The sequence below is a fragment of the Cnephaeus nilssonii genome (genome assembly GCF_951640355.1).
Source record: "Cnephaeus nilssonii genome assembly, chromosome: 12".
In the NCBI taxonomy this organism is placed as follows: domain Eukaryota; kingdom Metazoa; phylum Chordata; class Mammalia; order Chiroptera; family Vespertilionidae; genus Cnephaeus; species Cnephaeus nilssonii.
Window position 1 is genome coordinate 22,936,141 of NC_137083.1, and position 25,224 is coordinate 22,961,364.

Consider the following 25,224-nt stretch of genomic DNA (forward strand, 5'->3'; position numbering starts at 1 on the left):
GTATATTACACTGTGTGCCCACTACCCAAAGTCAAATCTTCTCCTGGCACCTTATTTAGGATCCTCTTTTCCCCACAAATGCTTAGCAAAATTATTTTCCCATCTCTTTCTCTAGTTCCTTCGTCTGGTCCAGCAGCAGTGTTTGGAAGCATATAATGTGCCACCATTTTGATAATTTAATATGGTTTGAAAGCTAGAGAGCTTTTTTTTATACAGTGATAGGGAGAGTGGTATGAACTAAGAGTTAGAAATCATTGGCAGTTAAATAAATTGAGGACACAAATCAAAAGAAAAAGGTTGCTTTCACCAAGCTGGACCTTAATAAGTGAATAGATATAAAAGGACAACTATGACTTATATTAGGTCTCATAAAGACAAAAATTGGTTTCCTTTTGAAGCTAATTTAATATAGCTTGTGAATTTGTATGGAAAAATCAACTATTTTTATTTTTGTTGGGTTTTCTGCTCAAAATCAAATAGACCAGAACAAAAGTTATGCTTTCAAGCCTGTCAAATTCCTCTTCCACCATGATTCACTGACCCCTGGAATGCCATGTCTGGCCTGGAAGAGAAGCAGATGCCATTCCAATAAGACCTTTGTTTCCTTGAACCTGCTTCTCCATTTATCATTTTTGTCACATGCTGAGCACACACAGCCACTTGGACCAGACTCAAGGTCCCACAGCCTCTGTGAATTCTAAAGAGATGGGCAGATTATTTCATGAAACTGCTCAAGCTACAGTGACCTTGGCATTAAGAAATAACGATGAACAATTACTCATTATTTATTATTCCCAAGTCAGAGATCAATGAGTTAATCAACTACCAACAGGATGAACTGAATTCTTTATCACCCTTAAAAATATAGGTTTAGGTAAGATCCTCCTAAGTAAATATATTAGACTTTCACCCCTATGTTTACAGAAAGTGGTAGAAAATAGTATGAAATCATGTGCTCTTAATTTCCCTTCATGGCAAAATAAAAATTAGTAGCATTCTAACTCCAACATATGTAACCCAGGTAAGATATTTAACTACCCTGTGCCTCAGCTTCACACTTACACAATAACTTACCAACACCCAGCTTCCCCCCTTCCCATTCAGAGCAGAAGTTACATCTAGAAAAGTGCCTGATGACTTCACAAGAGTGGTGGGTACCATTTCAAAGAATCGTCCTGTTTTGTAGGGGTCAGCAAATAAACAACCAGCAAAAAAATAGTTCTTGGGACAAGTGGGAAAAAAACACACAAAAAAACACCTGCATCTCATATTTGGTTTGAATGAATAAAAGGCACACCAATATGCATTGCAACAAACCACTTAATATTTTATAGGTTAGTGGCTTCCAACACCATCTGATATTGAATATTGGCCCAAATACTTTTGGGAGAAGTGACAAAAAGTGGACGCTGATAAGCATCAGGCAATTTCCTCCCAACGTGTGCTCACAAACGGCTTGTGAATGTTAAAATCCCAGGCTGGAACATTGCTCAAATTCTGATCCTTTCTGGGAAGTGCCATTCTCTCCAGACAGTAAATGGCAATGCAGGCCACAAGGCTGTGCAGATGGTGTACAGAAAAAGGGAAGTCTGTTCTCATTGTGAGCACAAATGCCCTGGCCTGGAAATAAAGCTTTACCTTTCACCCTTCTGCTAAAGCTTAACAGCCCTGATTTCCATTAAAAGATCCACTCATTTCCTTTTTCAATGGTGCCACAAAGAAAAATAGGACCAGAGATTACTCACCAAGACACAATATACAGTACATCAATTTTCTTCATGCATGGGATATTACGCCAGCTGATGGAAGTCTCTGGATTAGTCTTTTAAAGTGGCCACAAGTTGATCTTTAATTTAAGGCAATTCATTTTCTTTTCAGCCTTATACTACAGTTCTGCAAACTCAGCTTTATCCCCTTTTGTTAAATTTACATATAGGGGAACTAACAATATAGTTCATGGAATTAATTCATTGATTCACGTGGAGTCTTATGGAACGTAATGGCATGGCACATACCATTGCAAGCTTACCTCTGATCATTTGAGACACAAACGCCCAGCCCTTGTGGTCCATGATTCACTCCCTCCATAGTGCATGGCAACTCAAATGATAAAATTAGTAGCATAAGTGAGATTTCTATTTTTTTAAATGTCCTGTCTTTTGCATTTACCAAAGAGGGAGGGGGGAGACTTCTATACACTCTCTTCATATCTCCATTTTCTGTTGTTGAAACACAACTTACCATGAACACATAAATAAAATGCAGTGACTCTTAGGAAAGATGACTGCCTATCTGCAATAATCCCCAAGAATAGAGAAATTCATGATTGACAAAAATTATTATATTGCTCATTAGCAATGTGAACTCTGGTTTGAATATTGGATTGAAATTCCAATGAACGCTGATTGCTAGGAAAATTGGCTCATCCTTTCTACCCTTAAAATGAAGTGGCAATGTTTCTCTACAACCACATTTTCCTTTTTAAATGCAACTCTTTGCATTCATTCTTAATTTTGAGTATATCCTAGATAGAGTGAGAAGACGGAGAGTAGGGGTCAGAAAAAGGAGCTAGTGACCAAAACACATCGTCAGAGGATCTTCTCCATTCTCCTCCAAGACTGGTCCTAATTCTACCACTTCCCCAGTCATTAGAAGCCAACTGTGTAAAAGAACTAAGAGCTGGCAAAGATGAAGAATTGTGTTGCGAAGGAAATGTGATGCACAATGCAAAAGAAATGCTTTGTCCAAGAACTTGTAGTGGTTAAAACGGATCATCCTCTCTAAACTCTAAACACCTAAGACATAGAAAATCACCTACTATTTCAGCCAGATCTCATTGTTCACTGGCAATCTGCCAAGTTCCAAAGGCAGTCCTCTGACTTTTTCTTTCAAAATTATGTAGAAGGCATATGTTAGAAAAGACATTTCCTTTTGGAACTCACTATTATCAATATCAAGATAGTCTTCAGAACAATTATAACATACACAATTCAGAAATTCCTCACCCAAGAAAGTTTAATCAATAAAACATTGACTTTTCTTAAAGCAAATGGTTCTTTATGGCTCATTATTAAGAGCATATTTGCCCATTTATATATTTAGAAAATCAACCTCACTGCAGAATGGCCCTGTTTGGAACATACAGCCATCTTCAAAACCAATGAGACATTTCCATAAATATTTGATGTTTGCACATGGTTTGTTTTTGTTCTTTAAGTTTTTGTTTTCCCCTTTCGTCTCTTTCCTGCTGATTAAAATATTTAGAATCACTTTCAAATGTTGAGTGACTAAGAAGGCAGGAGTTCATGTCAACTGTTCAGCTCATTGGAAAGGTAATATTTTATTATGATAGTTTCTAAATACAGAATAGATGAAAATACTAAATGTTTTTCTCTCCCTCTCCTCCTCCTCATCCTCCTTTCTCTATAGATAGATAGATAGATAGATAGATAGATAGATAGATCCCTCCCTAATACTATAGAAAGAAAAAAATATATTTGAAAAGAAATATATTTTTTTCCTATCTTTTAGTCCATTTCAGATTGCAGGCTGAAGTAAAATTCCTGGCATGGTATAACAACTTTTTTCTTCCTTCTTAGCACTGGCCTTGCAATGATGTTTTGTATATGACACCAAAGCACAAGGAACAAAAAACAAAAATCAGTAAGTGGGACTACACTGAATTGAAAAGCTTCTGCACAGCAAAAGAAACTATCAAAAAATGAAAGGCAATCTATGGAATGGAAGAATATATTTACAAACCATATATCAGATAAGGGGTGAATATTCAAAATATGCAAGGAACTCATACAACTCAATAGCAAAAAAAAAATCTGATTTTTAAATTAGCAGAGGACTTAGACATTTTCCCAAAGAAGATATACAGATGGCTAACTGGTACATGAAAAGGTGCTCGTTATCACTAATCATCAGATAAATGTAAATCAAAATCACCTTACACGTTTGAATAGCTAGTATAAAAAAAAAAGATAAACGCTGGTGAGGATATGGAAAAAGGGGAGCCATGGTTCACTGTTGGTGGGAATATAAATTGGTACAACCACTATAAAAAAATAGTATGGTGCTTCCTCAAAAAATTGAAGGTAAAATGATCACATGATCCAGCAATCCCACTTCTGGGTACATATCTGGAAGACATGAAACACTAACTTGAGAAGACATTTGCAGCCCCATATTTATTGCAGCATTATTTACAATAACCAAGATATGGAAACAAGCTAAGTGTCTATCAATGGATGAATAGATGAGAATGTGACATATATATAATGGAAGTATTATTCTGCCATTAAAAAAAAGAATAAAATCCTGCCATTTGCAACAGCATGGATGGACTTTGAGGGCCTTGTGCTAAGTAAAATAAGTCAGACAGAGAAAGACAAATACTGTATGATCTCACTGATCTGTGAAATTTCAGAACATCAAACTCAAGAAACAGAGTAGAATGGTTGTCGCCAGGGACTGAGGGGTGGGAAAGATATTGGTCAAAGGGTACAAACTTTCAGTTGTAAAATTAGTAAGTTCTGGGGATCTAATGTACACATGCGACTATAGTTTAAAATATTGTATTGTATACCTGAAAGTCACTAAGAAAGTAGAGCTTTAATGTTCTCACCATAACAACAACAAGGAAATGGTAATTATGTGAAGTGATAGGTGTGTTAATTAATCTTATTGTGGTACATATTCCCCAACATATCAAATCATCACATTGTACACTTGAAACTTGCATAATGTTATATGCAAATTATATTTCAATTAAGCTGGGGGAAAGCTCTGAGAGGGGCCCAGCTCCAACAGATATGAAATAAAGCTAGACTGCCTTTAAAATTAACACAGTGTGGTACTGTTATATACAGGGACAACCGAACAATGGAACAGGGACAGATGGGAGTTTATTTAGTATAGGGGAAAAGAGTCATCTCAAATCATTGCAGCAAGTGTGGGATTTAAAACAAATGATGCTGCCCTAACCAGTTTGGCTCAGTGGATAGAGTGTCGGCCTGAGGACTGAAGGGTCCCAGGTTCGATTCTGGTCAGGGGCATGTTGCGGGCACATCCCCAGTAGGGAGTGTGTAGGAGGCAGATGATCGATGTTTCTCTCTCACTGAAGTTTCTAACTCTCTATCCCTCTCCTTCTCCATTCCTCTCTGTAAAAAATCAATAAAAATATATTTTTAAAAAATGATGCTAGAATGTCTGTTTAGCCATTTATAACAATAAAATTAGACTAACATTTTATACCATATGTAATATATAGATTCCAAATGGAACAGGGTTACCACCTATGTGCCAAAAAAATGGATGAATTCCTTTATTAACTGGGTATAGGCTAAAGTTTTCTAACTATGACTCCAATTCAACAGACTATAAAAAGATTGACAAATACGGCCATATTAAAAAATTTTTAATTAAGAAAAAGGAAATTCTGACATGGTATAACATGGATGAACCTTGAGGACATTGTTCTAAGAGAAATAAGCCAGTTACAAAAGGACATATACTATATGATTCCACGTATATGAGTTATGTAGAGCAGTCACATTTCATAGACATAGTCCTGGCTGGTTTGGCTCAGGGGATAAAGTGTTGGCCTGCAGACTGAAGGGTCCTGGCTTCGATTCCGGTCAAGAGCATATGCTTGGTTGCAGGCTCGATCCCCAGTGTAGGGCATGCAGGAGGCAGCCAATCAATGATTCTCTCTCATCATTGATGTTTCTATCTCTCTCTCCCTCTCCCTTCCTCTCTGAATCAACAAAAATATATATTTTTTATATTTCATAGACAAAGTAGAATGGTGGTTGCCAGGAGATGGAGGAAGGGGAATAGGGAGTTGCTTTTTAATGGGTATAGGGTTTCAGTTTTACAAGATGAAAAGAGTTCTGGGAATTGGTTGCACAACAACTTTAATGTACTTAACACTACTGAACTGTACACTTAAGATTGGGTAAGATTTATGTTATGTTGTGTTATAAGTTTTATGTTATGCATATTTTCCCACAATTAAAAATAAAAATATTTTTTAAAACTCTATCCTTGCCAGACACCTGCACAAATCAGATTCCTAGGGAATGATTTCTGATGAGATTTTCCCAGAAAGGCAAAGTAGGCTGCACATTCATCTCCTGAGCTTTCAGAAGGAGCTGTCTGCATTGATGCTTCCTGCTGAGCAGAACCCAGTTAATTTTTGCCAGAACATTTGCAACTAAGAGGAGAATTTGTCAAATGGCTCTAGTGCCAAACTCACAGCAACTTACCCTCCCCCTACTCTTTTTAATGCCTTATCAGGCACCAACTTCTATAATCTCAAGAAATTTAGAGCCCTAACTGGTTTGGCTCAGTGTATAGAGCATCGGCCTGCGGACTGAAGGGTCCCGGGTTCGATTCCAGTCAAGGGCATGTACCTTGGTTGCGGGCACATCCCCAGAAGGAGGTGTGCAGGAGGCAGCTGATCGATGTTTCTCTCCCATCGATGTTTCTAACTCTCTATCCCTCTCCCTTCCTCCCCATAAAAAATCAATAAAATATATTGTAAAAAAAAAGAAATTTAGAGAAATCAAGACATTTCTACAGGATGTCCACTATAAAATAACAACAACAATAATAATAATTTCAAAGGGTCAAGCATTTGAACAGAGGCATGAAAATGCTTTCTTGTCACCACACACAAAATGGCTTTGCTTAGGAGCCTCTGTAACTGCTTGAATCACACATCATGAATAACCCCTGAGTTGAGATATGAAAGAAAGCTATTAAATCAACATCATATGTTCATTTTTCTAGTCTAAAGGCCTTACAGAGGCCTATATAAAAGAGATGGAAAGCATGGGATGGTTAAGGGTATGGATGAGGTTGCAGCCCAACAAGAACCAAGATATTATAAGAACAAAAACAACCTTGAGGGGATTTGATAAAGTCAACAAAAATACGTTCACAGGAAAAGCTGTTTGAAGTTGCATCAGTGATAGTAACATATTTAAAGAAAGAATATTTTTTTAAAAACAACAAATGGGTTGTCTGCATAGAAAACAGGAATTCAGAGAAGTTAGCAAGGGGTATGTGCTCTCAAAGATAGGAAGACATGAAACAGATAAAGGGAACCTTTAACTCCACTTTGTGTTCTGCCATGGCCTCTTAAGAGATATACTTTGATTACCAATTGGACTCCCCAGAGTTACCATATTGAAAGAATGTGCTCTAAATCGTGTTTCAGCTATTTTTCTCATAAGAAAAGGGCATTTTCAAAATGATACTCTGATTAGAGTGAGTCTATTTCTCAGTGTTAACTCAAGAAGCACTGGCAAAGTTCAGTTTCTGGGCCCTGGACCAAAGCAATTCCACCAAACTGATGCCACGCTGCAAAACCTGTGGGTGGCAAATCAGTCATTCTCCTCTCATCAGCTTTTCCCATGACTGTGTAATGCACAATAGTTAATAAAAAATTTTACCAGATTTTTATATAAAAGAGCATGGGTTATATTCCACAAAGCACATCATGAGAGTGGGTCCTGGTTATCCAAATGTATGAGTACCCTGAATGCCTCATGAGAAAGAAAGCATAAAATAGAGATGAGAAGGCTCTTCTTGCCTATTTCACAATCATTCATAATCATAAGCCTTTCATAAAGGCTTATAATCAACCTTTCTCATCAGCCAGTTGAACACTGAGTCATATGTAAGATGAGTATATAATTTATTTGAAAATAGGAGAAGGCAAGTTTGGTATAGACAATAGGCATAAAACAGGATGTCCAAGTGAAGGAGAGTGTATTATCATCTTAGTCTATGGTCTTGGTCACTGAATATTCATTACGTATCTACTCAGAGAGAGGACTAATACTCTTTACACTAAAAACAAAACTTGAAACTTTTGAAACCAATGATCTCAACTCATTATTCAACAAACCAAATAATCTCCCAAAGACAGAAAAACTTGGAATGACATTGGTCTGCTCATCTACCCCAAAATAATTGGTTCAGCTCAAGGTTAGTAAGGAAAAGAAACTCCTACTGAGGCTGGTAAAGCCATCTGTGCTTTGGAAACGGCTGACAGGTGCCTCCAGAAGAACAATCAAAAGTCATTAACCATCAAAATCATGACAATTAAATACAAGAATCTATCAGGGTCTTATTATCCAAATGCCAATGAAAAGAATTTAGTCTCTCTCTCTCTCTCTCTCTCTCTCTCTCTCTCTCTCTCCCACCCCCCTCTCTCTCAGCAGTTACTTTACTTTCTACATTCATTGCTTGCACTCTGCTATCAGAGTCCCCAAATCCTGTTTCCTGACTGATCTACAAGGAAAATAATAAGCAAAATGAAAACAGATGATAATTGAAATAAGCTTGAGCCCTCAAAATTTTTCAAAAGCACATTCTTCTCTCATTGCATATATTCAGCCAAATCAATTTTATTACAAAGGAAATGCTTTCTGGAAAGATTTGACATTTTTAAAAGTTCAAAGTTGAAGGCACATATTCTATAAATAAATCTACAATGAAGTGCTAAAAGGTTTATTTCTGATTTCCTATTTCACAAACTAGGAACTAGGCATAAAAATATTGAGTCATAAAATGCTTAAAAAGTAGATTACTAGAAACTAATAGAAAACATTATTATCTATTGAGCCAATGATGGGTCAAATGGCATTTTGAATTCTTGCAGAGACTATGAATATGACCTTCATGTATACCATTTACAGAAAGCAATTTTATTTACATTTTTAAATCCACATAAAGGTGAAAGATGATACTGCTGCAAAATGGAACATTTAATTTTTTGCCCCAAGGCATAACTAAGCTCCTCCAAGGTCAAATGTAGTACATGACTGAAATGGAGCCAGACTCTCCACCTCATCTCCTGCCAGAGAACTTCCACTTTGGGCAGGAATATCTTGGATTTACTTTTATTCCTCATAAATAAATTTAAAAAATTCTAAATCCTATATAGACTGGGTAATTCCATAAACTATTTTGTGAGCATTTTTCTGTTTTATTTTTAAATCACATATCCATACTACAGGGAAAATGCCTATGCTAAGATAGTTGAATATTTGGGACTATTTTGACTAGAAGGTAGTAAGTTAAACATATTTTTAAATGTTTCTTAGTTTGTATCTTGTGCAAAGATTTTACTTTTAAAGGAATGTGGATTTGCATCTCTCTTTTATATCTGGTAAGCTGTCAAAAACACTAGACTCATAAGAATAAACGCCATGAAAGAAACTAGAGTGTATGTCTATTACACATAGTTATGCGCTTATAAATAAACTCTCCTCTCCTCTCCCCACTTCCTCCTGCCCAGACTTGGCAAATAATTCACAAAGCAGCTGTGTGATTTGTTAGGAGAGATACAGATGTTACGGATCATTTTAAACTCCATCATAGATGACTGTGAGGGCTGTGCTTTATGCCCTGGTCTCACTTATTACCTTACCCCAAGGCCCAGGATCATTTTTCATAGCAGTCAGGTCAATAGATGCAGACTTCTTAAAGGGATTGTGTCCCACACACCATCAGCACAGGCTAGAGTCACAACCATCAGTATCAAACCTACATTTATTACCTTGTCTCCACCACTTATGGGAAGTCCCTCAAGAATAAGAACTACATCTAATAAAATTACTAAATTACAGTAGCACCAGCAGCACACTACAGTTACCCAAATAAGATCTACCCAGAAAGTGGGAAAGAACTATTCATTAAAGTGGAAAACAACATAGTTATTTCTTTCAAAAATATTTTTAAATGGACCCATTCTCATTCCCCGCCGCCATTATATGCACCCATGCATGTGTGCATGTGTTAGTGTGCACCCCCCCACACACACACATATACAATATAGTATAGTAATTAAAAGCACTGGCTCAAGAATTAGACTGCCTGGGATCGAATCTTGCCACCTTACACCAGACACTCATACTCTCAATGCCTCAATTTCCTCATCTATCAAATGGGATGTTCCTAACAATATGACTAGGATGGGTATATTAATATATTAATATTATTGATATTAACAAGACCTTACTGATATCAGTAGCACCTATCATCTCATAGGGTTATTAAGAGAACTACATGAAAAAATAAATCATGCTAAAGTCCTGACACATTGCGTGGCTTAGGGTGTAAATAGGAAAGGGAACATTTTATCCTTTGCCATCAGCCCCACACCACCCCCATTCTCATGTCAAATTCAAGACATAAAATAGTGTTTCTGTATAGGAACTTTTCTCGGGTACCCAGGGTAATACCTTGGAAGGAGGTATATGGTGGCATACAGGAGATATTTTGAGCAGAATATGAGAGGGCTGCTGTGGCTGTCATCCCATCAAAGTATTTCATCTACTACTCTGGGGAGTTAAGATGCTGTTATATCCAGACCTTCAGCTGTAATAAACTTCAGTGGAATAATGTAGCCTATATCCTCTGGCCAAAGGTCCCTCAACTTTAAAACACAGTAGGCTATGTTTTGCTTACCTTGCAGGCAAATTTTAAGCAAATTCCAAGTATTAGAAGAAAAGTAATTAAAAGAAAATGCCCCTCACAAATAAATCAATGTTTTAAATCAGATCTTAATAAATGTCCATAGTGTTTGCCACATGAAATTAAAACATCACAAGAATTCTCCTGTCAACTAGGCAATCTGTTCATTGAGCCTGTCGATGACTTGTCTCCTTATTTATATAAACATTTAACTAGTTGCTGTAGAAATGGCCATTTTCTTCTGGTATGAGTCACAGTGATTACTATTCACATTAAATACATATGGCTTTCTAGGCAGGATTGGGCAACTATACAGCAATCAACCAGCTGCAAGGGGGAAACAAAAGACAGGAGGGTCCGAGGGTAGATTTAGGCCTTGTATTTCATCTCTACAAGGGTTGTGCTGGGAGTATGGGAACCTGGTCAGAACCTTTCTCTCTAAAGGGTAGCAAGACTTTTTTCTTGCTAAGTTCACCACTGCTAAGTGTCAGGGACCTTTTTATGCTCCTATTATACACTAGAAGTCTGGTGCAGGAATTCATGCATGGGTAGGGTCCAGCCAGCCCGCCCCGATGGGGGCCGATCAGGCTGGGCTGGCAGGGGGAGGGGATATGGGAGGTTGGCCAGCCCTGCCCCCAATCGGGGTGGGGGGGTCAATTGGGGGCCGGGTCGGCCAGGGGAAGGGGCCACGGGAGGTTGGGGGGTGCCGATCAGGGTCCACTTGGGCTGGTTGACTGCCACAGTGCACATCATAGCGACCGGTCGTTACAGTTGTTCTGGTCATTCCAGCGTTCTTGTTGCTTGGCTTTTATATATATAGATAAGTGCAGTTAATCCTTAACTCTGAGAGGTTAAGTGTTGTTAGCACCATTTTAAAGGATAAGACAATTGAGGTCTAAGAAGTTTAAAAGTTTGCCTAATGTCACAAAATTAAGAAAATACTTTGCCATTCTCTTTCCTTCTTTTTTCCTAATGTCTTTTTCAATGCTGCTTCCCTTAAGAATTGAAGTGAGGGAGTGATGAGAGAGAGAAAGAGGTGGTGGTGGGGGTTGGGGGATGGCTGAAAAGGGGCCTGTGGCTGGTCAGGTCCTCATTGGAGCCAAAAAGTCACCCACTTTTTCATAACTCATTGATTTCTACCATGAATTCAGTGTTGACACTTGCACAAGAGCTGTGACATTATCCACCTAGCTAGCTTTTGGTAGGATATCAACCATCTTTTGGTATGTGGATTTGCATCTAAAGCCTCTCTCTTCTTTACCACTTGTTCAAGGGGAGTGGTGGGGACCCATCAAACTTAGATATGTGCAAATGCATCCAGCCAAACATTAATTAGAGCCATTCTAATTGTGAAAGATTTCAGTCAAGAATGCAAGGCAGGATTAAACATCTTGAGCCAAATCATTCCCTTTTCATGCCTCCACACTCCTGAACATTGCAGCCTGAAAGCAGAGCTGCAGGTCCAAAAGTGATAGCTCAGCTCCTAGGTGCTAATGCCAGATCTGCATTAGCTTGATAGTGGCTGCCTCTGGGTGCAGCTGTTCATAACTCTTTGCCTTGTTAAACCAAAAGAAATAAGGTTGAAAATCTAACATGAGGGACTCATCATTCAATTACATATTTCTTGTGAAAGAGGCAAAAACTCTGCCATGTTCTGCAAAATCTCCACATCAATAGCAATTAAGTTTCACATCAAGACCAGAGAAATACTACACTGACTACGCATGAATAACTTCCTTTCATATGCCGTGGTTTGCATCTTTCTCTGCATTTAATTCTGGAAAACAATAAATGATGATGCCCTGGTGCAAGAAACTATTCACAAATAATAGAAAAGATACGTGAATAAAGGTATTTTATATTTTCAATTTCAGAGATCAGGTAGTCAGCCCCATTACCAACACCACAGCTGCTCCAACAACAAATCACAATTCATCATTCTCCGAATAGGTTTTCAAATCAAACCTGGGATTAATTATGGCATTTTCATTGAAAACTTCTCAGACAGAATCTATAATGAATCCCATGTAATCCAGTCCATGTTTTAAGAGTTTTCCATCGAGTATTGAGCATCAAGAACAATATATGTAGCTGGTTGGTAAGTTATGACATTATTTCTTATTTAGAGGACATGTTAATGCGATAGTCCAGTGGCCATTTTTACAAGAGGGGGGAAAAATAGTATGTTTATATTAGGTAACCTTCACGTGAAATAGGGGAAAGTGGGACGAAGGTTTTGAAAATGTCACTATGCTGCCCTGGCCAGGTGGCTCAGCTGTTGAGAGCATCATCCCATACACCAAAAGGTTGCGGGTTCCATTCCTGGCCAGGGCACATATCTAGATTGTGGGTTCCATCCCTGGTCAGGGCACATTCAGGTAGCAACTAATTGGTGTTCTTCTCCCTTTGAACATTGAGTGTTCCCAATGAAACACTTTCTCATTGATGTTTCTCTCCCTTTCTTGTGTGCTCTCCCTTCCTCTTTCTCTAAAATTAATAAAAATATATCCCTAGGCGAGGATTTAAAAATAGAAAGAAAATGTCACTATGCTTTTGGGCCACGTATAATTCTCAGTCCAATAAGGCAAGAGGAAAAAGTGATTCATTCCCCAATGAAAATGCACAGTAAGGAAAAATAAATTCATAGTAGGGCTTATGGCATGTCTTAGATATCCATAAGCCAAATAACAGAATACAGAGAAATGTTGTCTTTAATATATGTTTTGAGGAAGAAAAGAATAGGAACCTCCAATTTTTCCAAATTTTGCCCACACTTTTGCAAAACAAGAAGAGATTTATGTTAATAGTTTCAATGTTTTTAAATCTCATTTTATGAAGTTTGATGCTAAATTAAAACCTTCATTCATTTTCTTTTTCAAAAATGCATGTAAAATATTCAGACCATACAATGCCAGTAAATCTATTGTTAATTTTTAAAAATAATAAAGCAATGCTGGAAGATTTTTTAAAATTTCTTTCTCAATCATGACTTCATAGTGACCCATGGATCTCTGTGTAACCAGGTAAGTCAATAAATGCATCTTTCCCGAAATTTTGACGACTTCCTTAGATGTTGACTTAGAATCTGACACTCAGTTTCAAAATGGGTCAAGTATACAAAAGAAGGGGCAGCCTTATAATTAGCACAAAGACAGACAATAAGTTTTCATCACATTTTCAAACGCATTCGAAACAATCAAATATTTCACCGAACCATTTACAACTATTGATTGCACACAAAACCTGACTTTTATATTCTTCCTACTTTAAATAGATTCAGTATTTTACAAGGGCTTCACAAGTAAGAGATTGTGAAAGTAAAGCAGTCCATTGATTTTATATAAGCTGTTTTATATACCTGTGGGCCTCTAATAGCATTTAGCTACAAGGTTAAAAGGAGAAAAATCATTTTCTAAAATTCAGTTGGAGAGGTTGGAATATATATATTCTATATAATAAAAGGGTAATATGCAAATCAACTGAAAGGCAGACCTACTGGTTGCTCTGATGTGGACTGACCACCAGGGGGCAGACACTCAATGCAGAAGCTGCCCCCTGGTGGTTACTGTGCTCCCATAGGGGGAATGCCACTCAGCCAGAAGCCCAAAAGCTGGGCTCACAGCTGGCGAGCACATTGGCGGTGGCAGGAACCTCTCCTGTCCCTGCAGCAGCACTAAGGATGTCCGACTGACGGCTTAGGCCCGCTTCCCGTCAGTCGGACATTCCTCGAGGGCTCCCGGACTGCAAGAGGGCACAGGCCAGGCTGAGGGACGTCCCTGAGTGCACAAATCTCGTGCACTGAGCCTCTAGTATATATATATATATATATATATATATATATATATATATATATATGCCTATATATATGACTAAAATTCCAGCTACTTTGCCAGTAGTTCCCCTTTACCAAAACTGAATTCATTCTATGACTGAAAGTGATGACATAAATAGGACAACAGTCCAGTGTCAGGTACCAGATTCCTATCAAGGAAATGGTACTGTCAAACCCAAGTTGGAATTTCAAGGCCAACAATTTATGAAAACAAAATATTTTCCTGCTATACTTTTTCATAGAATCCTTCAAAGAGTAGATGTACAAAAGTACATTATTAACATCCAGTCTTGGTCTGCTGTGTGTCTGTGTATTTAACCTGTAAATGAAAAAAAAAAAAGAAAAAAAGAAAAAAAGGTTCTTCTAAGCCAGGAAATTTTCTCCAAGTTTTTCTGGCAAAAACCAATCTTAAAGAAGGAAATCTGTGCCTCCTTGGCTTTAATCTGTGAATTTTGATTTTATGAAAATCCCTGCCGGTTTGCAGCGTCATGCCTTTGTGTTGGCTTTGGAAGACCCTGTTACACTGCGTGTAAATGTGTGCATTGTGATGTGGTTAGGGACAGGGGGAGGCAGAACAATGATGGGCCTTGCAGCCATTGCCCCCTAACTCTTTCTGCTCAGCTTCCTGCATCACGCTGCATCCTTGCCATGCTAAGCCTAGTGTACATATCAAATGAGTGGCTAGCCTAGCCTTCTGTTCCACTAAGTTCATACAGGTTAATATGTCGATTGGGATCTCTCCTTTAACAGGCATGACTCAAAAAAATAAAATAAAAGTCATGACTCTGGGGTATGGTCTCACAGAAAGAACCTGTTAGACTTAAAAAAAATAAGTAAATTAAAAGGGCATTTCTGTTAATGTCAAACCAGGCTTATTACTTTAATGTAAGCACTTCCTTAATTTTCCATTCTCAGCATGCTACATAAATAAAAATAAAAGACTCTCCACTGGATATATTCTACATATATCTCACAGAGTTTAATTATAAAGCCGCTGAAAAATGAAGAGGGTGGGAGGAAAGGATTCCAGTAGATCATACAGTCTGGGTGTTGTGTTGGCTGGCTGGCTCTGAAGACAAGGGAACAAAGACACTCAGGTAATCACAATACACCATGAAAGGCTGGGCTCTGAAGAAAAGAACATTCAAGGGAAAGAAGTACATTATTACTACTTTAGTGCCTGGAAGTTCACCATTTTAAATTTTGCTCTCATTAATGTTATTATAATTATGATTAATTTTATTGCAATTTAGGAGTGTGTGTGTTTTTTAAGTGCCACACCACATCTTCTCTGCGGCAAGGATCTGCTGTAATAAGGGAGAAACCTGCCAGATGAAGTCCGGCACTCAAAACTACACACACACACACACACACACACACACACACTCAAACACACTTCAGTTGGCCATGAGAACTATGGCATTAGGGGAGCAGTGAAAACACCACACACAAGAATACAAATTTCACCCCAGCAGCTGCCCACCAGGGGTGTCAGACACCTTCTAAGAGTGAGAAAGGCTGTGCCAGGGAGTGCGGGCTTCTGACTGATGGAGAAATTAGGGGGAGAGGGGCTGGGGATGCTGTGTAATAGAGTAGGCAGACCCTAAACAGTTGAGCGTCTTTAGTGGGTGGAGGCGGGGCGCATTCACAGGCCTGGGAAACAGTGGTGGACAGGCCTGAAGAGACCACGCCTGGGGAACCAGAATACCCTGGTCCAGTTACACCTAAACCTTTCCTTCCCTTTGTATTCAATTCCCCACCCCGCTTCACCTCCAGGTTCCTTCTCTTCTCGCGGCGGGCTTGCCTTTCTCCGAGTGGCATCTCACGTGGGTTGATGGAGCACTACCTGCCAGACCTCTGCTCCTTTAATACTGCGGGGATGTGCAGAGCCCGGTGTCCTGAAAGGATTGATTCTCCAACTAAGGCGAGAGAAACGGACAAGACTTCCCAGCTGCTCTTCGCCTTGGACACAGAGAACCCCTAGCGCCAACACTCGGTACTCCCTGGCTTATTTCCAAAGCAAAGGAGTCACCGCAGCCAAGGAGGAACTGCGCACACTCTTAAGGGACCGCAGTGTCCGCTCCGGAGCGCTCAGAGAAGCCGGGGAGAGTGTGCAGGGAACCAGGGGGCACGGGAGGGAGTGGAGTGGGGCTGGGGAGGCGGGGCAATGGTGCGCAGGAGGTGTTTTTGTGGTTTTTTTCTTTTTTTTGGGGGGGGGGGTTACTTAGGGGTTTGGGGAGAGGGGTTTTGTTTGTTTTGCTAAGTAAGTAGATAGAAACTTTCCCCTCCCCGTCTCGGGTCTAATGATGATAGATTCCACGCTGCATCTGACCCCACGCCGGGCAGCCTAACGACGAAAAATAATGAGGTCCCATCCTTATTCATCTGCATTAAAGGCGAGCCAGGCACTTTCGATAGCAAATATATCGATTCCCTTTCCTGGGCCGTGATTTGTCCTGCTGCCCGTGAATAATTGCGGCTTCTTTAGAAATTTATAATAATTAGAACTCCTCACTGCCCCCCCCCCTCCACACACACACACATAGGCGCCGCTTTTTAAAGGCGCCTAATCCTGGTGGGCGTCTTGGTGGTCCCAGTCGTGTCCCCCGAAGGTGGGAGATGAGAGTAGGAATCACTTCTCCCAGTTTGGTTTTACTCTTGCGAGAAAGTTGACTCCCTGCTCCGTGCCTCTGTTTCCTTATCTGCCAAACGAAGCTTTTTGCTTTGTCAAGGACGCTCACAGCTCTATACTACAGGATTCATGCTTCTGTCTGGTTACTGTGCGAGGGCATGGGGGCAGGGGCGGAGCAAGCGGGAAAGAATCCACTTCCACTGGGGATGAAGCAGTGGTAATCACGTGATGCCGCAACCGCGCAGGGGTGGGGGAACGGGTGCGAACGAGAGGCTCCAACCGCCACAAACACTGGGGACCTGGCGGTCTGAGCTTCTGTCCCCAGACGACGGAGTGGGGAAGCTGGGTTTGACGGCCACCACTGGATGGTAGGGAGGTGTCTGCGGAAAGCGCAGACTCTACTTCCAGAGGAACCGAGCGGGCGCAGGGACCGGGGCTGCACTGCAGACACCAGGCGGGGCGGAGCCTGTGGCGCTGTCCGTGGTCCTGACCTACGCTCCGCGGGCCCGGGCGGCCGCCCCATTGAATGTCGGTGCCCGCGGCCTCTCTCCGGAAAACTGCTGCAGTTTTGCCTGCTGCCGCCGGAGCACCGAAGCTTGGCGGCGTCGGCGAAAAGTTCCCCAGAAGCAACGCTTTGGTGTCAGGGCTTGGAGTCCAGAAACCAGAGGGCTGCCCCTCTGTGTTCAAAAGTCGGTCGGGGCTGCTGGAAGTCACGGGAGGCTTAAAGCAGACAATAGAGCGCGCAGCTGTGGCGGCAGCGACTCCTGCTGGGAAACTTCCCTGGGGCCCCGAGCACTCCGCAGCTCCGGTCCGAGGACCGAGTTTCCGAGCCGAGTTTAGGAAGCCTACGTCGAAGAAAGTTCCTCGCCCGCTGCAGAAGAGGACTTGCAATAGCCTTAAAATCCATGGGTGAGGAGGGAAGTCTGAGACGTAGGGCCAGCCGTGCCAGGAGGACGCGCCCTCCCTCTGGTGGGGCGAGGGTGCCTAACCTCCCTTGGCACCCTTTGCCTCTGCTGCCTCGGATACTTCCCATCAGAACCCATTAGGGTGGGTGGCGGGGTGATGGGCTAGGCCCGGCCAAAGTCAGGTTCGGCGGGGATGCGTAGAGCCCCCAAGAGCCAGTTCTTAAGGAAACACTGGGGTTTTCTATGCAGCAATTTGTCTTATTGTGGGGGAAAGAACCCTTACAAGAAAAGCCTCTAGATTCTCCATTCTCATGCAGATGAGGCAATGCGCTCCGACTGCTGCCTACGTACCCCCCTCCCCATTGTGTTTCCGACTTGAACAAATAAAATACCCTCCTTATTTAAAGGAAGTGGAAGCGGGAGAAGGCTTTTCTGTGGCCGCTGCCGGAGTGCTCGTGCTGCACTCCCCTAGTTCCTGGGACGCCACCATGCGCATCATCCCGACGCTCAGCTCCAGCTGCCACCCACTCTCCACACTCCCCACTCTCCACACTCCGGGACCCCTCACTAGACGCGTAAGGAACTTTCTATGACAAAGGGAACCGGAGCAGGGGAATTCTGTCCGACCCCCTACCCCACCCCGCCCCCTTGCCAGTCTCCACTTCCACAGTAAACAAAATACTAGAGAAAGCTGTTTACAGAGGAGATAATTAGGGTTTCAGCGCGCACCTAGGAAGTTCGAACAACAGCCAGCGACCCTCGAGGGCAAATGTCAAACTTGGAAAATGGGCAAAACGCACTTCTGGGCGCGCGTGGAGGGGCATAAAGAAGCCGCCAATGTATCTCATCTCAATAAAAAAAAACCGCTCTTAAAGCTTGCATAGTAATTGAGATGGGCGCGCTTTTCTGATCTGGGTTGGCATTTCCTCATCTGGAGCTGACAGAGCCAACTCAGGAAATTGCTGGTAATATTCATCTGGGGAGCACTTTCATTAAACGTAATTCATTCGACTTTCACAATAAATTGAGTGACATCCTTACGGCAGAACCTTTTTATCCTTGATTAAGTGCTTGCCAAGCTTTGGTTTCCCACTTTATTGTCACATTCCTTCAAGCGGAGTCGTCAACATGCCAATCGGCAGCAGAGAAACGCGCGCGCCGTGTTTACCAAGCTCCGGGAGGAGTTAGTGCTGACGCCGAGAGAAAGAGCTGGTCGCGAGCTTAAGTGGCAGATAAATCAAGACGGCAAGTTCCTGCAAGCGTGCGGCGGGGACTAGACGGATGGTGGCTAGGAAAAGGCAGGGGAAGGCGAGAGAGCAGACTCGCTTAGCCACCCGCGGCTCCGGGAAGCCGCTGACCCCCGAGAGAGCAGACTCGCTTGGCCCTGCGGACCTGCCCGCCTCCCTCTATGAATTAAACCGGCCAGGACAGTTAGGGTCTTAACATGAGATCTGAAACTCCTAAAAGATGGGGTTGCTTTAAGATAACTTTACCTGGATGAAACCAAACGTAGACACTTTCTTTAAAAAATATATCAGAAAGAATGCACGCTTCCTAACTTGCCCCTTGACATCAGGCAAACTTTCAGGTTTACACTGGTTTTCCTTATGGGCAGAGGAGTGCAAGAAGCATGTTATTCCTTATAGTCGGGATTCCCTCTTGACCCTTCACATCAAAGCTGCGACAGCCAAACTCACAGAGGGCTCTTCAGACCTCAGCTTTCCAAGCAAAGCTGACAACCCCTCCTTATTTTTGGTCTGGGCAAAACGGGGAAGCCATCTCCTTGCCAGGGTGTGGGCCTCTTCTCCCTACCCCCCTATAAAATCAGAGAACCCCAAGACAGAAAATTGCTTATTTGAAAGAGCAATATCCAAATGCTTTCATCACTCAAACGTCCTTTTGAAAATATTGCCGACGATGGTTATTACCTGGACAATGCTGTCAATTTCTGTAGTCTGCAGAAAATCTTCCTGCAGCTAGAAAAGTAGGACATTGGGCACCTACCTCAAAATAACAAACCAATTTCCCTGCCACCCAATATATTTTTCACCCAGACAACACTTTCATTAAGGAAGAAATAGCCGTCGACAATTCAAAGCCAAATAGAAATCAACTTCGCACAAAGAGGAGCCAGGAACTTAATGGCTTTCTGGGAAAGCATGAGCTGAGAAAGTTGGAGCAATTCTGGTTCAATCCTTCTAATACTGAAGGCAGTTTCCCTGACGCTATCACTAGAAGGCCCCAGACCATGATAATCCTCCTGGAAGTGAGGCAAAAGGATGACCCACCCCAGGGCTTCCCACGCACCCAGAGAGCTGCTTTCCTGGTCAATGGAGAGTTGAGCATTTCAGGAAAATGCGACTTCTCTCACAGAACCCTGGACTGAGGAATTATCACATCGTGCTGCTGGAGCATAAGCTCCTTCTAAAATGTGGGTTTAATCCTATAGTCACAAGGCTGATATGGGGTAGCAGCTTCAGGAAATGCAGGGGGGTGACTTCCAAGTAGGGCTTCCAACAACTGGCCTTACTAGAGAACACTGAACAGCCTCAGTGAGTTAAGGTGTAATCAGGTATCAGCTCAAATTGATGCAAGTTTTTAGTGGGCAGTTGGCTTAATTTTCAAAGGATGGGAAGCACAAATACCTAATCAGAGGAAAGACATCGGTGTTCTCTCTCCTGCTGCTTTCCCCCCACCCCCTGCTTCCACATTTCTTAATAGCCACCTTCCTAAGGAGTGAACTCACCCGAAGGGTCTGGCTTCAAACAGTACAGAGGTACCATTCCACGAAAATACCAATCACTCTTCAATCTCTATTAAGCAATTGGTCTGTGATTCACATTTTAAGGACACCCTAAATTTGAGGGAATAGATGATTCAAAATGATTTTTAAGCCCAAGGGTTAGAAAGAAGTATCCATTCTTGTCCACATTTGGTTCAAAACAACAACCAGATGACTATCAATTTTAATTCCTCACAGAACTGGCTAGTGGGACCTAAGCTGGAGGGGGAGCATCCCTCCTCATTAGAATAGGACTGTGGATGTGACTGATCACAGGCAAGGCATTCAACCCCAGTTCAGATTCTCTGGACTCAATTTCTGAGTAACTTTTTTGTTGACATGCCCAGGGTGCACTCATTAGAATCAATTCTTGACCCTGAAAATGGCCACAAGTGAGCCCCCAAACAGAGCTTTCTGCTGGGAGATGCTCTCCCTACGTGCACTGACCTATCCTGCAGCTTGGCCCACTGGGGATAACTCAATTTAGGACACCCAGTCCTCAGAGCCAGAAACCACATTTCCCTACTTCACCCAGGGTGTGCTTCAATTCAGTTAAAATGCTCCAGTCCTGCCACCCCATTCAGTCATACTGGAATATTCTGGAATTAGTCCAGGACTGACAGGAGAATAAAAATTGCAGGGCGTTTTTTTTATTTTTAAGAAGTATTTTTATGCCATAGGTGTCTCTCCTGCTGAACTCAGACTTTTAAATCTGCAAAACACAGCATTCAGTAAACAGATGTCCTTCACTTTATTTTTTTTAAAAAAAAATAACTTCCCACTTCCCTGCATTTATTACTGGAGTTAGCGTTGTGGTAATTTTTTTTAAAATTCTAATATGCTTTAGTGGGTAACTTTTGCAGACACATTTCTAATTAACTCCCCACTGTAGTACTAAAATAAGCTTCTAATTTGAAATAGGGCAGACCTATCTCTCAATCAGCACAAAAAGACACAAAACCCTCAACTTAGAACAGGCACTCAAAGGACCCTGGGCCAAGAAGCACACCTTGAGAACATTCACCCAAACACAGGCAAACAATTGTGCCTTAAATATGGAGCACTGATCTGCTGGATACAGAGTTGTTTTTCATAATAAGTTCCTCCCAAATTTGGGGGTATTTTCTGCATTTCTCCATAAACAGAAGACTAAATACTTTATATAGGGAATAACTAAATAAATCTTGCTCCCTGGACATAATGTGGTGATTATTCCCTGGGAAACATGACTGGGATTCCAAGAGCTTAAAGGAAAAGGTGTACTGTGGTACCAGCTAGGAGGCAATGCGTAAATAGAGTGTCCCTGTCACCAAAGTTGTGATGTGAGCTTGTAAAGACAAAAATGTACTCCTTAAACTCCTCCCTGGCTTATGTCAATTCAAAAGGGGTGGGGGGGGGAGGACAAAATAAAATAACTACCTTCTTGGAACATAACTTGAATTAGCTCCTGACAACCTGCTTGCACCTATTGCAGTTGCTTGCAAAGGTCTGGATGTTCCGGAGTACAGCCACCCATAAATGCTAAATTCAGTTACTGTTTCTGGTGTTTAGTAAAATAGGTGGGGAAAGAAGCTTTGGCCAAATTTTTTTGGTCTGTCACATTGCCCTAGAGCTTTAATTAAGGCTCTTCACTTCCTTAGTTGCCTAAAACCAAACTATCCTGACTGCCCAAGTCATCCTTTAAAATTCATTTCCATGGTAAAAGTCAGCTCCCTGCTCCTCCAAGAAAACAGCCCAGGATTCTGCTGGCAAATAACCCTGGAATGACAATCCCTGGAAATACTACCTTGGATCACAACCACCAGCCTTTTGTTTTTGTGGTGCATGTGGATTCCAATCCCCAGCACACAAAACAACTTAAGATCGGTGAGAAAAGAATGGGCTTGTAAATCGCCTTCTCTGTTTTATTGTTCACATTTGGTATTGTTTTGAGTGAAACTGGAAAAAATTGTCTCCTTTCTCTGTATTGCCAAAAGGCATTCAGGTAATGAAGTCTGTAACTAAACGGTAATTGAATCAGCATAATTTGCACACTGAACGGTTTTCAAATGCTCCCAGTTTACAATTAAAGGAGAATTAATGCGCTTGTTGTTGAGAACGCGGCGCATTAGAATAAATCCAGCACTGTTGCTGTAATGAGTGGGAAACGGTTTAACTGCCAACAAACACATTTAAAATTTAACACAATGTATTGATTTCACTTCTGCTTTTGATAGATTATTTTCCAGAATATCGAAATACTTGCTCCGAGCAATATACTGAGCCACAGCCGCCAGCCTTTGCCGTGTGTGTGTATACAAACACAGTCCAGAGGATGTAAGGACAGTCCTGAGGTTCAGGTCATACGTAGAGTTATGCAGAGGAGAGGGGACAGGAGGGGGTCCGTGATCCAGGGAATGCTTCATATTTCCCCTCTGTAGCTTTCACGTGGCAGTCCCTTCCCTTTCTTTCAATAAATAGTTTCTGTATTTCCTCTGACCAAACTTTCTGCCCTCCCTCCCTGGGCTCTCAATGTCAGCGGGTTTACTGCACACAGGTGGGGGCAAGAACGACTGGAAATGGGAAATGGGAAGGACACTTTTTGCATTCGGTCTGCCTTGCAGCCAGGGAAGGCACAGGCTTCGGCGACAGTCAGAAAGGCTGTTCTTTTGGATTGGCTGCCCAGGCTTTCACCTGTTTACCCCAAGGTGTCCTGCAGGCGAGGACACTGACGCGCAGCGCCCTCTGGCGTCCGCGGCTGCCACCGCCAGGAGAGAAAAGTGCAAAGACAGGCAACATTGAGGGTTTTTGGATTGAAGCTGACTACCCCTTAAATACACACACCCTCACATAAATACTCACACACACGTGTACTTACACGCTCATTTACACAGAGTTCACACAACTAGCAGCCTTACTGTCACATGCATCAGGGCAACGGCTGGGAAACGTTCTCAATAGCAGGGATGGCAACTCTTTGGCTCTCAGATTTGAAACTCTTGGGATTAAGGAAGAGCATTCCCCCATCCCATTTATCCAGCCCATCAGAGATCCCAGACCGCCCCAGCGATCATTATCCCTAATTAGAACACACTGAGCCCTCGGTAAGCCCTGGAGGCACACAGATGGGGAAAGGGGGGTCGGCGTACTGAGCACAACTTCACCAGCAGGGTGTGAGTGCGCCTGGCCCTCTGAGACATTGCACTCTGCGTCTCTGTTCCGCGCGGTGCCCACGACCACCACAATAAAGGGCTTCTTGCCACTCCCCCAGGTACAACGGTGTGCAAAGTCCAGACCCCCCAAAATGGCTCTGGAAAGACTGGGACAGCGGCTTTGCTAGAATTCTCTCCCTGACTTTCCTTGATAAGGGTCTGGGCACTGGCCGTGTGGTTCTGGTTTGGTTATTTGGTGAAAAGGAGAGATTGGAAAAAGAAGAAAAGGGAGCTGCTACATGCTTGCCAGAGCATCTCTGACCTAACTATCTGATCACTTGTGATGTTCCTAACTGAGCAACTTGCCCTGTCTCAACCCTGCAAGTCCCACCAAGTTCCCTGCGCTTCTTTATGCGCACATCTCCAAACTAGAGGGGGTTGGCTACGAGGGCGGATTCACTTTCAAAGTCACAGAGCAGATTCGTGCTCCCCACTCTCCACTTTGTTTCCTTTCCTTTAAACTCAGTGGATGAATCCATGAGAGTTCCTGCCTTCCATCCCTGTTCCTGTCACAAAGCATCCCGTCTCACTATCTCCTCGGTTTCAGGGGGTCTAGTGTGCCCTAGACGCAGTTCAGAATCCCATGCAGGAGAGGGGGGACTGGAGCTGGACATGGGGATGGGATTCCCGGAAAATCCTGCAGGGACACGGAGACCAGCTTGCCAAAGTTGTTCCAACACAGTCACCAGGAATGCTGCTCTCGCTGACCTGGCGGTCTCACCCTATAGTCCCGCGCGCGCCCCCAGCTGCCTGGCCTCGGGGCCAGGGTGGGATTGCGGGGGCGCAGGATCCGCAAGGACTTACCAAGTAGACGGTGGGCTGCAGGAGGAGAAGCACGTACCAGCACGCAGCCTGCATCCTCCCGCGTCTCAAACTTCCTCCACGTTGCCTTCGCTGAGTCTTTGTTCCTTCAAAAACATAGATCCACCTGACATCCACTTTACAGAGCAAGGAGCGCTCTCAGCAGCCTAGATACAAATGAAATTAGACATCCCATGACCACGCGGGCGAGGTTAAGCTTGGCGACCAAGCGGGCAAAGGGGGTTGTGGCGGGGAGGGGTGAACCAAAAACCCCGGGGGCGGGGGCAGGAAAAACTGAAAAGCGAGTCAATCCGGAGCCTGAAAGCAGGTCCGCAGGCCGGCGGGCAGGAGGTGGGGACGCTGAGGGGCTGCTGGAGCCCTGCGCTCTTTGGGTGCGCGTTCCGGGCGGCGGAGACGGGAGGTGGCAGGGCGCGCAGGCTGGTTCGGAGCCCTAGCGTCTCAGGCAGCAAGATCTGCCCTAGTATTTGATGGTGGGGCGGCTGGGACTAAATGCGGCGGCTGGTTCTTTGCCAGCCCTGGCAGCGCTCACACACGTACACACCAGTGGAGAGAGATGGAGAGAA

General features: G+C 42.7%; 1 protein-coding gene across 1 annotated transcript in view; it reads right to left on the bottom strand.

Annotated features, from left to right (window-relative positions):
- The window catches only part of NXPH1 (neurexophilin 1), a gene marked incomplete at both ends in the record, with an annotated part of 267,630 nt that extends 242,933 nt beyond the window's left edge, over window positions 1-24,697 (bottom strand). The window contains one exon of the mRNA XM_079786734.1: window positions 24,644-24,697. Within this exon, the coding sequence (XP_079642860.1) occupies window positions 24,644-24,697 (54 nt within the window). The remainder of the gene's footprint in view (window positions 1-24,643) is intronic.
- Window positions 24,698-25,224: the final 527 nt, after the last annotated feature.